This window comes from Anas acuta, chromosome 16 (genome assembly GCF_963932015.1).
Source record: "Anas acuta chromosome 16, bAnaAcu1.1, whole genome shotgun sequence".
NCBI lineage: Eukaryota > Metazoa > Chordata > Aves > Anseriformes > Anatidae > Anas > Anas acuta.
Window position 1 is genome coordinate 9,705,773 of NC_088994.1, and position 21,204 is coordinate 9,726,976.

At 38.9% G+C, this 21,204-nt stretch overlaps 1 protein-coding gene across 5 annotated transcripts in view; it reads right to left on the minus strand.

Moving 5' to 3' along the window:
* Nucleotides 1–3,708: 3,708 nt before the first annotated feature.
* ZNF217 (zinc finger protein 217) overlaps nt 3,709–21,204 on the minus strand; it is a 28,386-nt gene continuing 10,890 nt past the window's right edge. For 4 of the 5 annotated variants that reach the window (XM_068700659.1, XM_068700660.1, XM_068700662.1 and 1 more), the window contains 5 exons: nt 15,535–17,324; nt 13,276–13,401; nt 10,855–12,450; nt 7,115–7,243; nt 3,709–5,824 (listed from right to left, as the gene is read on the minus strand). In XM_068700659.1, the coding sequence (XP_068556760.1) occupies nt 7,134–7,243; nt 10,855–12,450; nt 13,276–13,401; nt 15,535–16,933 (3,231 nt within the window). In that variant the 5' untranslated portion in view covers nt 16,934–17,324 and the 3' untranslated portion in view covers nt 3,709–5,824; nt 7,115–7,133. Of the gene's footprint in view, nt 5,825–7,114; nt 7,244–10,854; nt 12,451–13,275; nt 13,402–15,534; nt 17,325–19,713; nt 19,807–21,204 lie in introns of all 5 variants that reach the window. The other variant, XM_068700661.1, reaches the window with a different exon arrangement.

The following is a 21,204-nucleotide window of genomic DNA, read 5'->3' on the forward strand; positions in this document are numbered from 1 at the left end:
CACGACAAAATGAAACTTTTTTACAATTTGAAGGCAGGATTTTACTTTACTCATTTACTCTAAATCAAAACTCTCCTGATTTTCCAGGAAAATCAAGAAGCTATCAGAAAACCAAGGAGTCTGTTGCTCTCCCAGCTCACGTAGGTAACGCAGGCTCCTCCAACTTGTTCTGATACCTACACCAAAGGTGAGGGAGGTAAAATCAAAGAGAGGCACTTTGCAGGTGATTATTCAATGGATGAAAAATCAGTAATTGCATTAGGTCATGACAGTCATTGAGGGTGAATGAAAACATTTCATACGTGCAAAATCAGTTTGAAATGCCAAAGTATTGCACAATTATTAGCCCAGATTTGCTCATGAGAAGTTGTGTATTAAAGATTCAGACAAATAGTTCTCATGATGATGTGTAACACATCATAAAATACATCATTTAATTAATCATAAAACCAAATATAGGGGTAGCCAACAGCTAAACTGCACACCAAATCTGCTCTGTAGCAACACATTTTGGTAAATATTGATAGGGTGAGAAGACAAAATCAGAGACAACATTTATATATCCACAGATTTCCTTGGGTTCTCACTTGTCGGTGAAGTTTTCTGGTTATCCTACAATTTCTGCTACATAAATTATTTAAATAGGTCAACGTCTTTTTGCACGTATGGTGTGCTTGGAGGCAGCTCTACTTATTTTATTTGTATCTACTTTTACGCACTTGCTAATTAATTTAGGAATCTGAAGTCAACTTGGCCCTAGCTGCAGAGCCCTCCCCGCACAGCTAGCTGCTGGCTGGTGCCCGAGCTCTCCTGGTTAGCTGCTCCCAGCGCTCCTCCTTGCCAACACTGCCATCTAATGCTCAAACACTCGCTAAACTCTCTCAAAGAGCCTGATTCCCTTTCACGCATTACATTCTCTCTTTGCTTAAAATGCTGCTGAAAGCTGTCGCGTTGTCACTCTAGCGAGACAGGGAGAGAAACCCACAGTGCACTCCCTGAGAGAAGCGTGAGGAGTTAACTCATTTCCATGGACCCCTAACGAGACATCAGAGAGCTGGAGATCCTCAAGAGTGAAGCACTGTGAAGAATATTCCCCTCTGCCAACACAGAGAAGCCAAGACCATGGTATATCTTAGTCAAAACCTGCTCCATGGAGCAAAACCTCATCCTTCACATGCCCATGCATGCTGAGGAATGCCCAGCCTTTTGCTGGGCAGACAGCACCACGTAGACCCTTGCTTTGCTGCTTTTAACCCTGTTGTGAGAACTTCTGGGGGCTGCAGAGCCCTGCTAAGCCAGGAGGGTGACAGCTATGGTATTGCACATGGGGACCTACAGATAACCTCAGTGGAAACAGAGGGAGGAAATCCCAGGGAGCAGTGCTATCTAAATCCAGGGTTTCTAAAGTCCACGCCTCATTATTGTGCAGAAGAATCCAGCTTGGTCCAGACCTAAGCACGTTACTTTGCTTTCATATTTACATATACAGAAGGAATATAATGCTTCTGCATCTGCCCAAAGCAGATACAGCTCATCTCATCTCAAGTAGAGAAATAAAATTAAGAACAGTTAATCCAGGAAGATACCATACCCTTACGTTTAACTCTTGAAAGAAAGTGATGCTGTACTTTCAAGTCTGGTCAAACCAAAGACCGATGTGTCAGTCTAAAAAGTGTTAAACTTTAAGACAAAAATACCTTGTGTTGTAATATCATGCTTAGCACAGCAGACAGCCCACTCTGGAGTTATGCACCAACAGCTCCTGTTAACCCCTGAGTTTTGCAGTGTTTTACACGTGACCCAGTCCTGGACATGGATTATCTATTGGTAATGAACTCGACTAAATAAAATTGCATTTCACATAACAGACCCTTGTCACAGATAACAGTGCAAGTCGAAATGGGCACTCTTGTAATTAGCATGTAGTTACTCAATCTGTATAATTACACATGGTAATCATGCTGTTGCATGTTTGGAAATGCTAGATCTCATTTTCTCTACTAATCCTAAATCACATGAACATCTTCTGTAGGAACTACTACTTTAGATGTTATGAATTAATATTAAGATGAAATTGAATTAAATGTACTGATTTTAATGTCATGAATGCACTCATAACTATTTTTTCCCCTGAGAACCATCTGCAATTTAGAGACTCGCTAATCCTAATTAAATGCACTTTTCTTAAGTGTGTGCAAATGAACAGAGAAATCTGCTCAGTAATGCACTTTCATATTTTCCTCTTTTACTAAAAAGGGGAACATGAAACTGTTTGGTGATTTAACACTAGAACTTCCTAGTATGAGAAAATTAACGCTGCTGCTTTGGAGTTGCAAGACATGGTCACCTGAATGTGCCTTCAGCGTAACTCATTAAAAGTATAGAAGCTGCCTCAAACATTTATATTTAATGTTACCACCCAAGTGATCTGAACAGTTATTGCTGTAGAGAAACACTTTAGTAGTTATACATTCCAGCATTTTAGATAGCACTTTTAAGTCCTCAAGTAATGCCCCACTCAGAAGAAACAAACGGCACTCATCAGGTTATCAGGCAAACCAGTTACCACAGGGCTTCGTTGGTACCAGGATAGGAAGGACAGCAGACTAGTCAGGAGCACATCACACTAATCCCTCAACTAGAACAGCTTTAATCAACACCAGCAATGAAGATGCACCCTAGATTCATTCACTGGCTCTTTTTTTTTTTTTTAAGCCCCCCCCCCCCCCCAAGGATATCCCCCAAATGATAGCTATGGTTAACATTAAAGATGACTTGCATAGCTCATGTCTGTTTTACACCCCCCTCTACCGCACCGTCATTCAGCACTGCACAGGAATTTAGCAGTAGCAATGTTACCCCAAGCCTAGATGAACGTCCTCAGCAGCAAGACTCCAAGACCCATTTGTACACCACAGGCACTGGAAGGACTCACTAGTCCCAAAGCAAGTGACAGATCAACATATATCTACATATCACTTCATTTTGTTAGGCTTCCACTTTGAAGTTTCTGTTCTCCCCACCAGCACTGCCTTTTCTTTAGTCAAAGCAGCCTAGCCTACTTCCACAAACTTTAATCACAGCCACCAGTACCAGCCCAGCACAAGAATCAAAAGCTTAATCTGGGATGCCACTGAGGCACTGGTCACCTCTATGTGCCCTTAAATGAAGTTAATTTATAATGAGGATATCATCTGAGGAGCTCTCTTCTCTTGAGGGTGAGTTGCCTTTGACAAGTCTTTTCCAACTGTCTTCCTCAAGCTCCTGATCTGGTTTTCAGATACTATCAAAGGCAATGCCAGTCAGTCAAGCTCCAAGAGCACATCCGATCTAGATTTAATCTTTTTCCCCAGAAGCCCTTACAAATTCTGAAGCTTCAAAAATATTTTTTTTTTAAATCCATGCCCTTACTCTTCCTTATTACCACAATGTACGTATACAAGAACTCTGTTTTTCTTAAAGGAAGAAAACTGAAGAGGAAGAAACAAAAGGTTTCTTCTTTAGAGTTGTCCTCCAAGCCTCAGCCAGACTTCCTGGGAAGTGACTCAGTATTTTCATGAGAGCAACTGAATAGGACATGAATTTGGGTTTGGTTATTGGCAGGTCCTCCTTCTCCTCCCACAGGGGTCTGAGTATGATGAAAGGTCAAGAGAATATGAAATTCCATCCAACTAATTTTAATCTTTAAAAACAAGACACAGAAACCAGTTTTGCAAAACACCAGGTCTATATTTACATCCACATGTAATAATATACTCAACTAAAGTGAAATACATCATAAATTAAATGAGTAATGTGTGCCTACTGCTTGACAACTTCTGGTTTCACCAATTAAAATAAAACAAAATGGAATGAAATAAATACAAAAAAACAAAAAGAAAAATCAACAATTTGTACCTCTATATATGCACTGTTATCTCCAAAGAAACATACAAAACCAGTAGTATCCCAATAGTTAATACTGATGGGCAAAGTGTATTCTGAAGTACAGGACTGGGCTGCCATGAAATAGAGTCTTCATGTCCATTTTTCCATTCGACCCCCAAGATATCTACTAAAAGCCTTGAGGGAAACTGTACCGGCATGAAGGAAGATTAAAAACACATCTTAGGTCTGTTTGCTTACACATCTTAATACAGCCCTGTACATGTTTTAATCACAGAACCCCATAAGGTACATAGATGATAGTTACAGCATGCATTCTATAAGACTCATTGAAAGATCACGCAAAAAAATAGATTAACCATTTTCCAAGTGAATCCATCTTCAAAAAATAGGCTATAAAAGTGCAAAACTAGGAAAACAAATCTAGATTATGTACATATGGCTCAGCTTATGAACAGGAAAGAAGGTAAATAGTGTACAATTTCCTGATACACAGCACTTCATTACATCGCCAGTTTACAGAGACATTAAAATCAGGTCCCATATTCAGGAACTAAGACATACAACGGGAACATCTCAAGTTGCATAATGAAAAAACAAGAGTTTCTAGGTTTTGCTAGTTTACATTTGCTGTTTGAGGGAAGAGAGTAAAATGAACAGTGCAAATTTTTTTTGTTTGTTTTACTCAAATATATGGAAGTCAAAGCCAGGTACAGAAGAAATCAACTTAACTACAGGCTTTATGAGAAGCAACTAGGAACGCATGTCAAATTACACAGTTCTGCTTTACTGGATGGAAACTGGCCATCTTCCCTTTAGGAAAAGTTAAAACTGCATGTGCATTAGAAAAAACTCTTGTTGTCTTCACAAAAAAATATAAAAGGAGATATTCTCCTATGAACAGGTTATTCCTTACTCATTTTAAACACCCAGTAGATGCTAAAAACAGACATCAAGAAGCTTCCAAGCACAGTCAAGCAGGCTATACCATAGCCACATCCCTTTTTTGAAGTCTGTAGATCCCATATTCATATTGTAAGCCTGTTTGTGACTTGATAGTTTGGACAAAGGTGCAAAGTAGTTTTCTCTAAATGTAACTGTACGGAGTTTAGTAGAAAACTAAACATCTGAAACATTTAGATTAGTATCGTTTCTCATGCAAGTCCTAGGTATTTTCTGCTGTAAAAGTTTGTACGTTGCTAGAGATGTTCACTAAAAAAACTTCTCTGAAGAACAGCAACCAATGCCAAAAGAGGAATCCAACCGTATTTCAGGAACACCACACTGACAAATTCAAATGTCAAGTATTGCCTCATCCACGCCTCTAAAAACATGCTGAAAACAGCTCCAGGAAAGCAGATCCCTCCAACACATTATGGTCCTAACATATACAAGGCAGATCAGCTTAACATCAGCACCGTTGCTTTGATGTTCACAACATTTATAAACTGGACAGTTTTAGACAGTTTATTTGGAAGTTGTTTCAAGAAACTAACATAGTTCAACAGAAAAAAAAAAACATTTGAGAAACTTTCACCTTTATGAAAAAGGAGCATTAAGCAAACAGGATTTCAACTTCAGTATTTACAGTTTACCTGAGGTGCAAGGATTATATATTCTTTCAAAGAAACTCTTTTCAGCAGCGCTCAAGTATGTAAAAATATAATTCCTACCTAATATTTGGTCAATTAATTCTAATGAAAAATACTCAAAGTCAATGTCAAGATATACATTCTCCACACACCTTCATAACCCAATTGTTTAGACTACTTTTTATGGCTATTTGGTACAAAATGTTAACAGAACCAATATTATAAAACTGTAGTGTTTTTATATACAGTACAATCACAGCTTAGTTCAGTAGCTTTCACCATTCATTTTCCTCAAGGGATGAACTGCAGATATAATTCCATAGAACATGCACTTGTGTCCTTCAGACCTAGAACAAATCAAAAAAAATAACGTTGGTGTTTGTGTTTTTTGTATAAAACTATAAAATACCGTAACACTTTGTTTGGGAGGATGCATTTTTAAAACAAAGAATTTAATCTGCACCCTTGCACAAGTGTATGTTGAAATTACTATTGCCATATACAGTCTGAATCTATTTCATAACAAATAAAAGCTAGCAATCAAGTCTACTTTTGAAGACACTCAGGCCCCAAGCAGAAATACAGGCAGGAAATTGAGTTAGCTTAAAAGCAGAACTAAGCAAAAATATGTTTAGTAGGGGACAATAAAAGCAGTAAGATTAGAAGACTATCAAGAACTAAAGCAAAGTGTTTTAAAAGCTGTCGGCTAGAGGTCAGACAGCTCTGCTCCCCAGATACGTGAAAATCTTTCTACAAAAGCCTGCATGCTGGTCCAGGTGCTGTAGCACTCAAGAGGTATCTGCTTAAATTTGAATGAGGAAAATGATCTGTAGCTTCAGCATAGAAGCAGCATACACATTTATTTATAGTCTTATAGAGTGCTTATCTCCTTAGCAGCTAAGAATGTTGTGAACACAATGGAATTGTGAAGTTCTGAGATATAGCTACATACTGCAGAGATGAAGCACAGGAATTCAGAATACCAAGCTAATTCTTCTCACTTGACCTGTTTCCCTTAGAGGCTACACCCATCCCTCAGCCAAACAAAGGAAAAGCTATTTGGAACAACTGCTCCAGTACACAAAGATAAACTGTCAAGGAGCTAGCTATCAGGAAACCCTTACTTTTCTATGAAATAATCCAAGAGTCTTGTCTGAGGCAATCCTCACAGTCTTCAGAAGTTGTAAAATGAGTAATGTAGACATCTTCAGGAAGGACTAACCAAGATAACCTCTCAGGGACTAATAGGATTCATGAACTGTGATAACAGGCACTTCCTCACTTCCAGTTCTCTGCATGTTGTTCCCCCGCCCGCATACACTGACTCAAGGGGAAGGCCCTCTTGTTGAGCAGTTCCCACTAATACTGTATCTAATTAAAATATTTATCTATTGTTAGGACTTCCATTTCTTTTATGAAAGGAGCACGTATACATTTTTATGCAAAGTAAGCTACTGCTGATATTTGAAATAACTAATGCTCTCTGAGTATTTGGTTCACTTCCTAAGAAGAGTTTGTATTTTCAGCTGTTCTGGTTCATACTTTCATAACCTCTCATCACACTGTGCAGCAACGTTTGATGTTATGAGTACATAATGCAATATTTAAGTAACAATTAGTTCAAAAGGTTTGTTTACCGTTTCTTGAAGCAAATGATCAAGTCTTCTTGTCACTTGGTCGAAAGCGTGCATTGCCAATGAAACTTTCATAACTTCGTTTTTGTAGCACGCTGCTAGATAAGTGTTGGTATGACACTGATCTCTTTCCTGACAAAAATAAATTTAGAGGAGTTAATTTATTTCCTGCTAATCTAATTAGTCAGACATTCAGTTGTGAGCAGGTCTATGTCAACATCCAGAATCCCAAAACACCACAAGCTACCAAAATACAACTCATGAGCATGGCCCAAGACAATAGCTACTCCTAGTCCTATTAAAAGGTTATAGGAAACGCAATATCCAGGATTAAGACGAGGAGAAAAATGTAAACATAAAAACTAGGTTTTAAGCTGTATGCACACAATGTCCATCATGCTAGGTTTTGCTTATTTTATTTGCAAGAAAGAGATATCTTTGCTTAACTCATCATACAGTAGGCTTGACTTTAAGAAGGTTTAAGTGCTGCAATACCTTCTATAGCATGATGCCTACATGTCCATTTCCTGTATTTGTTTGAAAATCAAATTCTTAAACGTGTATTTGAAATGAAAAACAAGCGTGCTACATTACTACCTTCATAGATTATGTGGAATTTGTAACACTTTAAATAACCATGTACATCAAGAACTTTAAGTAATTTTCAGTCTAGTATACAGGTAATTTTACATTTATCTAAGACCATTAATTCAGATTTATATATGTGAAATCAATGCCTGTTCCATATCAAGTCTTATTAGCTTAAGCAAGCAGTCAAAAATCACTTCATAAAATAAAGGAAAAAAAGCCAAGAATCATTACTCCCACAGGATACAAAAAGCCCAACTGCCATCCATACTCCATGAAAGCTTTAAATGCAGCATTGAAAAAACCTAGCAAGCTTTAATTAAATTAAAATGGCAAATTTAAATTAATATTTCAACAGAATCTACAAAGCCATTGGAGTGTGTCGTGAGCAATTGTCTTTAATTTGCAGCTTCTGCCAGATCAATCAGCCAACAGGTTATCCTTGATAGCATGTTGCCATTGCAAAGGCAAGTAATTTGAAAATAACACAAACTGAGTGGTTTCAGATCGTTTCTGTCTCTTCAGGGCAACACAGAGTGGCACAGCTTACAAGCAGTAATGGAAGGCATCATGCTTTAATCAAGTTTGCCAAGTGGAACATATTCTCATGACAACTTGATCCAGCATTAAACATGCAACATAACATGTTCATAGGACCTAAGTAACGTTGCCACAAGGCACATGGACCCTTAAAGAAAGGTTTTGGACATGTTTTTATAATATCACCAGGGCTGAATAAAAAGACTACAGAAACCTGCGGGCCTACACCTGCAGTACTTTGCATATGACATCTCACAAAGCACCTCTGTGGGGTTGCAACTCTGAAAAAACAGGGGTACTTCAGCTTTTTTTTTTTTTTTTGAACCAAAAAAGAATGTGCAGAAACTTTCATCTTTACTGTCTCCACCCATGTTAGAACTCTAATACCGTGAAGTTTACTTGTCTGCTACCCATAACCTTCTCAAAAACATCAAGGTTTGGTTTCATTTGTGTACTTCTGGGCAGAATGGTTGGAAAGCCGGGAAAATTAGCCTTAAAAGCCTACATTTTATTGCACAAGGCTTTTATTGAACATGCTAAGAAAATCCACTGAAGGGGTCTTGTTTCACAAGTCTTTCCAAGGTAAGTAACAGCCATAAAAAGTGGCTCCTCTTGCCCTGAGATGGCATTAGGCAACGAACAATGAAATCATTATTTCTATGACAATGATACCGTCACGTCAGTTGTAGCCAGAGTTCTGAGAACTTTACATAGCAAAAACCAGTAAAAAGTTCTTGACTGTGAGCTACTGACTCCAGGCTCGTACTACAGAAGAGGAAGAAAAGCCTACCACAGATTTTTCTGGTAGACAGGTGGAGCTTTCAAAAAGAAGAACAAGGTGAATTCCAATGAAGTCACTGTTTATAAATAGTATTGCATCAACTGCCACTTCCACAGGCTGGCTTCACTAAGAATACTGGCAGAAGAGAGCCTGTCTAGTCCAGAAGTACAGTAATGCAGCAGAGGGGCAAGACACTAGCCCACCAGCTAGTCCTTAGGGTACAGACTTCCCAAAGTGGTTGAAGCTACAACAGGTATTTTTCCCCCTCATGTTTCCACAGAAATTGACAAGGGTTTATACAATATCATGAGATTCCCTAAAAAGCCCAAATGTTCTTAGCTGCAATTAACCATTAATAAAAAGCCTTGCAAAGCGCTGTAAATTCCACAACAGCATGAACGACTTCTGTGCACAGAAAAGACAGTTAGGAAAAAAAAAAAGTATTTAATTCTCTCAGATCACTAGGAACCAAGAGGCAGTAGCACTTCTCCCTGCGTCTGTCCTTCTGCTTTTTGTGTGTAGCAGTGCCCATTCCACATTCCTCTGTGCAATTCATTGCACACAGACAGCACTTCACGAAACCAGGAATTAACCCTGCTGAGGTGGCTGTGCAATGCGTCAGCGGAGATGCTAGCTGTTCCTTTATCCTTCCCATAGCTAGGCTGGAAGCAGCGCTATAACACTTTACTTCATCTTTCCCCAATCTACTAGCGAGCCCACAACTCTAATACACACAAACAGAACAGACCAAACATGATTTTTTGCCACATAACTAAACACACATAGTGCCTTGCAGTTTGCTCTGACCTAGGGTAACATAACCCTGCTTGTTACGAACCCGGACTACCTCAGAAGAGTGATCTTCTTCTAGAGAATGGGAGTATTCAGGGAGTTGGAGTATTCAGCAGATACCTTCAGACTACAGAGTGCACACACGCACTATTCACTTCTATAATAGGATCTTCATTTCAAAATTGAAAGTCCTATATTTAAGGCTAAATACATACCAGCCTCAGCTAAAAGTCATAAATATCTTCTACAAATAGTAAGACAACTGCTTAAATATCACCTAGCACCTTTTAATCTTGGCCTCCTGCTAAGTTTTGCAAGTGCTAACAAAGCACAAAAAAAATCTCAAAATTACCAGTTTTCCAAATACATCAAAGCATTTATCTCTGCTAGATTAAGCATTTTAACCAGTAAAGCCTTACTTCTTAGTGCAATGAAGACACCATAATTAGAATAGCAGAAATATGTTGTCTCGATTTAACGAAGCATTCTGTTCCAACTAAAACCTAGACATTATAAAAATCCACTGAATGATACAGTTTTAAGATTTACATCACAGTTGGTGATTTTTAATACATTGTTTTTTGCAATGGAAGAGAACAATTGTCTATGAGATTATTATTTTTGGGGGGGGGGGGGGGGGGGGGGGGGTTGTTAATTTTTTAAAGCTTCTATTAATATTCCAGATTGTCCAAGATTTCTTGTAAATTAAGTAGAAAGGCCCATTCCATATCCTGAATTAGACAGCATGTCTGGAGGGCTCTGATGAGCAAACAATACATGTTTGACATCAGAAACCCATGGGGAGGAGGGCAGAACTTGAGGAACTTTAAACCCCTCTTTAAAATTCAGAACTTACATGACTTATTCCCCAAAACAGGAGTCTGCTGAACCTGGATTTTACATTTAAAATCCAAGCTTTAACCAGAAAAAAATAAAGCTTTATTTTCTCTATTGTTTCAATTATCACTATGCATTTGTGTTTTATTTCATTCACCTTCCTTTATAATGTTATAAGACACTAAGTAGGAAGGAGATACGGTACCTTCTATTGTAGAGCTGGTTACTTGGCCATTACTAGATCCACAAGAACTGTAAAGTGATCCAGAGCTATATGGCTCATAGGGTTTGAGAACAGTCAATACATTAGGAGAGTCAACGTCATCCGAATTCAGAAGCCCTTGTTTGGTTGGCAAAACAGAGGATGCAGGTTTGGTGCGAGAACATTCCTGAGGTAGCAGATTTGCATATCTGTTTGCAACACGAAATCTGCTCGTTTCGTATCTTCTGTAATTAGCCACTGCACAGTCAGCTTGTTCAATAACTAACACACTATGTTTCATTCTTTTAGAAGATGTTTCACCATACTCTAGATTTACATTGCCCACAGATTTACTACAAAGATAGTCTCTTCCTCGATGACAAGGCCAGGCAGATTCGTTTAGGTGAGAGTCAAGAGCCCCATTCATGTTGCTGCTCACTACACCAGATTGAGACACTGCCACATTTAGAGCTTTTACTTTAGATTCAGCTCTTTTTACTCTGTCCAATACTGGAGAGATACTGGAACTGGAGTGCATTTCTTGCTGAGGTTGTCTATAGTTATTTGCCTGAGCTCCAACATTACTTGGCTGTTTGTGAAACTTGAGGTTACTTGGGGCTGTGCTGCTTGAGTCAGTCACGGCAAAGAGAGGGACTTTGTTCTGTGGAGGGTGGCATTGCTTAGATTTCCCTGTTTGCAGCAGTTTTTGCTGTGTAGATGGGGAAGCCTTACTTTTATTAGGATTAAAGGACAAAGGAAGCACATCTTTACCAAGCAGAGCTGGAGGGCATCCAGTGCGTCTGGCTTTAGCTAGAGTCTTGTTTCTATAGCCGTTTTTGTTAACGGTGTCAGGATTGTACTTGTGCATCAGCCTCTGGTGCATCATTAGGACTTCTGGGTAGAATGTTCTGTAAGTACAAAATGGGCAGGTGCTGGGTGCTAGCAGGCCTCTAGCAGTTGAAACCACTGAACATTCTTGTGAAGTCCCAACAGATAAGTTCAAGGGCATTTCTTGAGAGTCCGCCATAAGTTTGTGTTTGTAGTTTTCAGGGCACTCTCGCACATCACTCGCATTTTTTCCATCCTTAAAAGCACAAACATACTGGACATCATCTCCCTCCGATTCCACAGAAGCCTCTCTCTCTCTCTTACGTGGAGCACAGGGCTGAACTTCCTTTGTCTCCTTCTCAGTCTTTAGTTTTTCCAAGTAAGGAGCAGACATATTCTCATGCATTTGATTCAAATTGTTACAAATTGAACGTTTGTTCAATTCCCTAGAATCGTTTTTCATTCTTATAAGGACTGTGCTGCCTATTGCGTTATTCAAGGACAGAATTTCCTTTTGCTGCTTTGCAGGTGGGCAGCCCTCAGCATCTTTGGCACCATCAAAAAGCCTCTTCAAATTTTTGGTTTCTTGAGCACCATCAGCAGCCAGCAAGAGCTCCGTCTCCTGACTCTGCAACGAAACTTTGCTGTCACCTTTCACGTCTGCTGCACTATCAGCTTGCTTGTCCTTGTGATGCCTCTCTAAATGATACCTCAGTGAAGTTTTCTGTGCTGCTGCATACTCACAGAATTCACATTTGTATGGTTTTTCACCTGAAACACAGTTTTATCAGTAAATCAGTTGGATGCAAATTGATTTAAAATCTTGAATACAATTAAAGACAAGGGAATAGTCTATATCTTACAACAGTAAAATAGCTTTTTCTTTCACCTTTCACATAAACTTAAATCTCAAACTAAGTCATTTAAACTACTACATCTCACTACTTTTGCTAACTACAGTGACATCTTCTGGTTCTGATGAAGATATTTTCCACATGTTCCCTATGTATGGAGATGGTAGCTGACAATATGTTTGGCAGAGATAAGCACGAAGTACAGCTGTGGGTCAACTCCAACAATTTGTAGCCCTTGATCATACCACAAGCATGCTATTCAACAACACAAACGTTACAGTTCTTCTATAAATAGAGCTGTTTCAAAAGAAACATGGGCACGTATTAACAGAAGTAGGAAGAGTTTAACTTTTCCTTAGCCAAGCAAACTGAGGAATAGACAACTTTTCCCTCAGGTAGTAGCAACTAACAAAAAAACAACTTAATACTTGGAAGGTAGAGGTGTTTTTTTGTTTGTCTAAAACAAATTTTTTGCTAGACTGCCAAAAGCAGAAAGAATTCTAAATTTTAAAACACAATACATGTTGTTCAGAGTATAATATAATTAGCCTTATTCAGAAAGATTTACATTTAGGTAAATAATGAATTAATTGTAATTGGAACTTTCTTAGCATTAGAGAAAACTTTTTAAACACCAGAAATTGTGAAGGTAACTTATGTTTTTCTTAAGCAAAACCAAATATTCTGTCCTATTGGATTCAGCAGACTTTCTTCCCCTCCCACAAAGCTGAAACCCATTTACCTGTATGAGTTCTGAGATGAATATTGAGGTAATAATTTGAGCGAAAATACTTTCCACAATAGCTGCATTCTCTGGAGGCTCCAAGGTTTTTAACTTTTGCTCTTTCCAAACCATCTTCATTTTTATCTTTGGGAGAAAATATAGCTATATTACGAAGAGCAAATGCAAGTCTGTAGTCCCTTTCAAAACTATAAACAACTATCTTAACTGTATTAAGGAAAAAGCACAGCATGATGAACCATTGTCAGCTCCTACAGCCTGTGAGCATCTTTGGCTCAGCACTGATGCACACTTGATCAGAAAGCCAAATAGTTAAGTAGGTTTCCAACTGTGTCAAGTAACACTGCGGTTAGTGACTGAAATGAAGAAGCCCCAGAGAACAAACAAGATGTAAAACTAGGCCTCAAAGAAGAAAAAACATCCAATTATCTTTAATGATCTACAGCAGAGAATGGCCTATGTCAAAACTTCATGGAGGTTATAAGCTTATCTTATCTTAAGGGAAATGCTTCAATCAGTGCATCATCTGGACTGCAAACCTGCTCTGAGCACCCTAACACAACACAGGGACTTGTTCTGCAGAAGGAAGGTGGGGACAAAGACTGATTCTTTTCTTTGTTATAATAAAATTCAGTGCTAATCAATGGACTGCTTGCCTGTTTAACCACCACCTTAGCTTTGATGAGCAATCTTTCACTAGAAGCATGAATGCTTAAGCTTCAACAAACAGGAAAGTGTCTGGGTTGCTAGTTCCGTGAGGCACGTTTTCAAGGAACAAATTCACAGATAAAAAAAAAGTTTTCACTCAAGTGTAAGCAGCAGTAATTACCACTGGAGGGCGGCAAGTACAGCATAATATCTAAGAAGAAAGTGGAGAAAACTTCCACACAAGGCACCAGTCAAATCAACATGATTTCTTTGGCAGGTTGAATTGTAAAGACATCAAGACAACTTAAGTAAAATACCCAAGTCAAAGCTAACTAGAACACTACAGCGAGAATAGAAAGAAGGAAACATTTTCCTTGACTAAGATGTTAAAAGCCATGACAGACAGCTTAAAATGGTTCTCTACAGTTCCTGTGTGTTGGAAAGCTTCCATACTGGAAATGCTAAGCATGGCTAAACTCTGGCTAAGAAGAGCCATAGCTGTTTTAAACAAACAGATAATGTCTCAATAAGCATGACTCAGCATCGCACAATGAGAGCTGTTGTCGTTTTGGACAAGACCAAGAAACAAAACAAGCAAGCTAACATTAGGTAATGATTTTATTCCTTTATTACTGGAGGCAAAATAAAGGGCTGCACATTACCAGAAACGGAAAACTCGGTCGTGCGTGCCAGGACATTCTGTACGTTATGTCTTTTCTTGAGATTATGCAAGTGTCTGTTCTTTAAAGGCAGACTCAAAGCGTGTCACACACAAGAGTGCTAGATTAGCTACATGTCTTTTTGCTACTCCATTTTGTCCCCAGACATGCAAGCTTTTTCAATTAAGGAATCATTTAGCATCAGTATCACATTTTTCCAGAGACAGTGAGATTCAAAATTAGTCCTGAGTAACATAGATTGAGTCCATCTATTCTGTCAGAGAGAACTGCTAGCAATCCTTCAATATATTCCTCTTACATATAGTGTCCACATATTAATAACCTATATGCATGCCCTTACACAACTAATTTAAAGTTGTTTGTTCTGCATTTAGCCTTTCAATTTACATTCCCTTCAAAATAAGCATGCAACCTGCAGATGGAGAGAAAAAAGTTTTGAATTATTCTTCACTTCTCAGGATCCCAACCGCTGCTAATCTTGAGCACTGGACATTTTTCTGCCCTTTCTTACAAGATGCAGAATAAAGTGTGAAAAATGCAATGACTTCAGAAATATTACTTGTAAAATCATGTGCTGGACAAGAATGTAACTGATATATTCAGTAAAACTATGAATCTTACAGGTGGGGGGGGAGACACAAGGCAGACTTTTTCTAGACAGATTATTGTTAAAAGTATTTCAATTATTCAAGAAACCCAAATCATAACTGCAAGAAGGCCCAACACAGCTTCAAAGATCTGAAAACATTGCTGTTCGGACAATTGTTTCCTTCTCTTTCCTCTTTTCCCCTTCTCCCACCATAGCATTCTATATCTCAGGGCAAGTTTTGAAAAATTTATCTAAGAGACAAGATCCATTTTTGGCTTTAAACAGCTCCTGAACTGTATAGCAACAGCTAGTTCAATCCCATGTCTCAAAAATGCTGCTCACCTAGATTAAGTGTTTCAGGAAGGCCATCTTCAGACCCATCTTCAGACCCTCCTTCCATTCGCTCTGTTGCTCCATTTTCATCCAGATTTGCCATTATATCATTACAGCACGTCCTTGAAGCAGCTGAAGTCTCTCCATCAGTCCGCCTGTCTCTCTTATGCACTCTGGAATGAAGGACTAGCTGGTGGTATGTTCTGAAGGCTTTACCACACTCTGAACAGTGTGTCGGTTTCTCTTTGTTCTGGGATAATTTAGAATCCATCTCCATAGAAGGCACTTCACCACTGGGATGTTTCAATTTGTCTTGGGATAAGTTACTATTCCCTGTATAACTGCTGTTTTTATTTACTTTTGACTTCCCTGTATTTTCAGTCTGGCTACCTTTACTTGCATTCCATATTTCACCAAGTTCTTCTTTATCAGAAGAGGAATCGTCATTATCTGTACTTCCTTCTTGCCCGGGTTCTTTAATTTGGCCATGCCCAACTGCAACTTTACCTTTGGTAGCCAGCTGCCATGCTTGATATGTATTGAATGGATCTAGTTCAGCTATCCATTTCACAGGTTTTTGTGATTTGTCATTTTCTGAAACCGAGTTTGGTCTCAAATTCAAGAATCGCAAAAATTCTTCTCTTTGAGTTGTTTCTTCTGGATTAGATTCACCAGTCAATTGAGGACTTTCACCATTGGGTACTGATTCTTTGGTGTGCACTTTACTGTGCTCAATTAGAGTCTCTTTATTGAGAAATAGGAAGCCACAAACCATACAAATTTTGTAAGGTGATGTTACATTTTCAGTTACATGCTCCTGCACCACCTCATTTATTGTTATGGGGCTTTCAGAACCTTGTTGGAGCTTGTTTCTAGAACCTGGCTTTCCAGTATGAGTTCTCATGTGATTTTTGAGGAACCACGGCTCTTTAAATCTTCTTCCACATACATTACACCAATATGTGAAGGAATCTTTATGCTTTTTCATGTGTGCCTCAACATCAAAAGCCTCATCAAATGTTTGTCCACAAACTTCACAACTAAGTTCTTCACTGTCTTTTTCATTGTTTGGAGAAGGCAAATTTGTTCTTACTTGACATTTATCTAGAGGACTAAGGTACTCTGCTTCGACACGCAGGACAGCTGGTTCACAAAGAGTGGGCCTATGTTGAGTTAAAACATGCTTACCAAGTTCTTCAGGATGTTTAAAAGTCTCATCACAAAACATGCAGTCCAGAGGCATACATCCCTCAGCTTGCATGAGAAACTTTTCTTGCAAGCTTTTGTAAGAAATGGTATTTGTTCCTTTTATTGTCATTGAGGCATCATTATTCTCCATCTGTGCACCAACGGTACTGGCTATTCCATCCGGTCCATCCATGTATGCCAAGAGAGGCTGAGTTGGCATGTTTCCTACGTTCTGTTCCCTATTACGTGTTTTAATGTAAGGTTTCAGTTCTTTGGGGGATGTTCACTGATCACAATAAGGACACTTGTAAAGTTCTCCAACATGTGCTTGCAAGTCTGCTAAGCTAAAAAACCTCTGCCAGGAAAAAAAATTGTTTTCCACAAGCAAAAGATTATTTCTTTTTCATTTTTGTCCGTGTTCAGACATCACTGAACGTGTATCCATTGGTTCTCTCAGTGACTGAATGAGGTTTCTTGAACTATTTCTTCTGATTTTTCAAGTCTGTAGAAACAGTCAGTTGCACTTAGTTTTTCTGTACAAACATTTCAAATAGTTGCATTGAGCAAAATATACTCAAGGACAAGTTCAGTGCCACAAAGAACTCCAGCACCTGAAAAAGAGAGAAAGTAGTCAGTAAGACTTTTCAAAAGAAAAGGAAGGCATTGTCTCCCAAATAAAGAACTTCAGGACTAAAGAACTACTGAATGCTCTCGAACACAGCAGGCATAATTTACTAGTCAATGGGGGACAGGTAGAAGATGCTCGTCAATTTTCTACCTACCAAGTTGAAATAAACAGTATGGTCTTTAACATCCATGTACTCCATTAGCTTGGCCTACTGCTTTGAGATTGTTATATAAAAGCAATCTTTTATTTATTATCTACTCCAAGTCTACTCTTATTCATCTACATAAAGCAGCTGAAACCATATTTCAATCTGTGCATTAAATGAATTTGTGACAAATGCAGCAAGCCAAAGCAACCTTTCCAAGAACCTGCGAAACCAGAGTTTGGAGGCAGGGTAAAAACTGTGCTCATCTGTTTAGTAATAGCTGTTGAGCAACCACACCACCATAATCACCCCTCGCCAAGATTAGACAGCTTGGAATTAGCATTCATAGTTCTAGTACACAATAAGCGTAAGTACAAATCTTTGTATTAACAGCTATTCTTTAATACCACGACTGAGAGCTTTTAATATCATCCACAGATTTACAACCTTTGCCGCAATTTAATCAACTCAAATTTTGAAATAGCCTAACGATACAGTTCCTTGACCAGTAGTTTAGTATTTAAAATCATCTAAGGGGCTACTACTACACTTAGAAAGGAAATGCTTCCAATTTCAAGTTGTGTGCAACAGAAAGTGTTTGTTTTTATTCCAAAGTGAAAGTTTCAGATTCCATGTGATTTAAAAAGGTTATGATATACTTAATCACATCTCCGTAAGAACCATTGGGTCTGCTAGCAGCAATTAATGGCTGCCACTCTAAGGGTTGTCAAATTATAGTTTTGGAGTTCAGGATTCTTCTTGGTCAAATTTGGGGGTAAAGAAAAGGTTTGCCAAAATAATACACGACCATATAAATTGAATGGGAAATACACCTCATCTCAGGATGTTTTCTGAATGTTTGCATAAATATCTAATGAAAAGAATACATGTAAAATTTGACTCAAGCCTCAAACTTTCACAAATTATTTCATAAGAGACAGTTGGCCAGTGATTCACATTACTTGAATTAACTTCACAGAATACAATATGTACTGTCTTCTGCTATACGAGCTGTAGAACAAGATAAGTAGGTTTTTTTTTTGTTTAATTTCCACTGGACTTACATTTCTGCATTGTTATATTTGGGTGGAAAATTGAAACGTTTTGCCTCATTTCAGCCAAAGAAGAGGTAGCCATTCAAAGTACAACCCTGGCAGAGTTCAGGCTACAGAGACTTTCACAACAGGCAGTGGTAGCACACAAAGACACAGCTACCAACCCAGCTGAGGTTACCTTCTCCAGCCTTTTCTCATCAACAGTTCCACCTAGATAGCAAAGGTGTCTTAAGCCATTACATCTCAAAGCCATTTCAGTAGAAATCAACCACCAGAAGTTGACCTGTTTATACAGGTTTGTGGTGCCAACAGGTTTGCCAGGCGCAGATGACACTCCCACAACCAGTACATCTGCAGCCATCAGCTGGGGAGGGGGAACAGGACCTTTAACCAACTGAAGCCAAAAGGCAACTACCCCAGACCCCGGGTTTGATAAGTCTTCAGCTATACTAGAAACCCTTGTCTACCACTGAACAGTCAATTCCAGGTAAAATAACCACCAGGGAAAGGAAACACGACAACACGTTGCTAGGAGTGGTAGGTCTAACCTCTCAAACACTTCATCTCACTGCACTATAGCCTGGTCCTGAGAATATCTTGGTTTTAATTTGCAAAGTTAGCTCCTTTACTGCCTCCACGGAGACAAAAAATGTAACTTAATGAAGAAGGATTTAAAAAAAAAAAAGAAATCACCCAAATGCCAACACAGAATAAAATAACTGTTGCCAACTGCTTGTATTCCATCTTTTTCCTTCATTTCCAGGGCTTACTCTGCTCACTATCCAGTCATCTAACCAAGGTCTAGACAACAATTTGGTTCAGTACCAAGAACCCATAGTGGTCCCTTCTAGCTTTTTTAAAGCCATGATGTTCCAAGATTAGACCAGAAACTCAAAACAGAAGGAGATTGGTGGGTAGGGGTAGAAAGCACAAGAGGGAGCAAGCTACAGGCTGACAGGTTGATGGCAACAGAACCCAAATTTTCTGCAGCCAAAGTCTCTGACTCTGGCCTTTATCCCCATTTACAGTTTAATCACTGCCATGATTAACACTTCCTCTTTTCATAATGACTCAAAAACCTTCTGTAGTAGGCAGCTTCAGCCTGTGGTGTGACATATCTGAATAGCTTCTGCTGTGGCCTTTGCTTTTGCCTTGCTATCTTCCTCACTCACCTCTGACTTTCTGGCTTTCACTCAGCCCTAAGAGGCAGGTGGAGAAGCTATCACAAAAGTCTGAAGCTGAAGTATTCAAAAAGCTTTCCCTTCCTGTAAAGCATAAGGAAAAACATATCAAAGAGTAATGGTTAGCATGTTTTACTTCATGTTTCAACTTGCTGCTTCGTTCTGTTTCTACTGTAGTTTTAGGAGGTATTTTTACACAGTGGGATAACATGCTGTGACAGAGCTCGTATGCTTAGATGGTGGCTATCTGCCTGAAAATAATTTATTTGCAAACTAAAAATGGACAGCCACTTTGAAAGACTCTTAAACACCTATAATGAATATCGAGGCAAGATAAAAACTGAACTTAATGCACTTCCTTTCGGAGACACAGGTAAGTGCTCTGCAGCTATAGATGTAAGGATCATCCCACACAAAGGCCACAGGCATTTTGGGACAAAGTCAGACCCAAAGGCCAGTGTCTCTGCAGTCCCACGTACTGAGTTGCTGAGAGTCATCATCAACCATTACCTCGCCGTCTAGGAATACAGAAAATGCCAGTCTATTACTCTCCCCACTTTGTGGCGTTACAACATCTACACAACAGACAGAGCAACCAGAATGAAGTCACTGTGGAGAAAACACAGATGAAAGCCATCAGAAATCCCCACGCGATCCCCTGTCCTCCAAAGAAAGGTATTTCAGCATTCTGGGGTGAGGCGAGAGTAGAAGGGACATCCTTGTAATAGGAACCACTGCACACGTTTCCACTCAAACCTAATCTAGGATAATAGAAATGTTTAAAAAAAAAAAAAAAACATTTCAAGATTATTAGAATTTAAGAGACTGGCATGGATCAATTCTAGGAACTGCCCTAGTTCGGTCACTGATGCATGTGAAATGAACCTCAAATGATCAACAACATTTTATCTGGCAAGCTCTTTGAAAGTTGGTCCACTTCAATCTCACCTCATCTCACCGTATCAAAGCATAAAAATTACTTAACTATAAAAAACTGAGCCTGTCCTCACAACTGCATCTGCAAATACCAAACATATAACTAACACACGGATCATGAGAGGAGTTCTGGTTCAAGTTTTATCAGGTATTGATAGACTTGAACAAATCCTTTCAAGAAATCTTCCATGGCTCTTCAGAGCTCTGTATCTCATCCACTGACCCGTGCTGGCTGCTGAATGCTTTTCAGGCTTTCACTTTGTTAATAGAAGGCTCAGAACACTTTTGAAGAACTGGGCACAGCTCATCCTCTAGGCAACACTGCAAAGCAGAGCAAGATATTCCTGTTTTAGAATCCAAAACGCCTAATTGCAGTTCAGACAACTATTTTCTCTTGGGTATACCATTATATACAGGAGATAATACCTATAGACAGGAAAAGCCCTTCAGGTGGAATTTCTGAAGAAAACTGCAGATGCAACTAGACAAAATTATAACCAAAAAAAAAAAGAAAAAAGACCCTACTACTAGAATCAGAAGGTGACT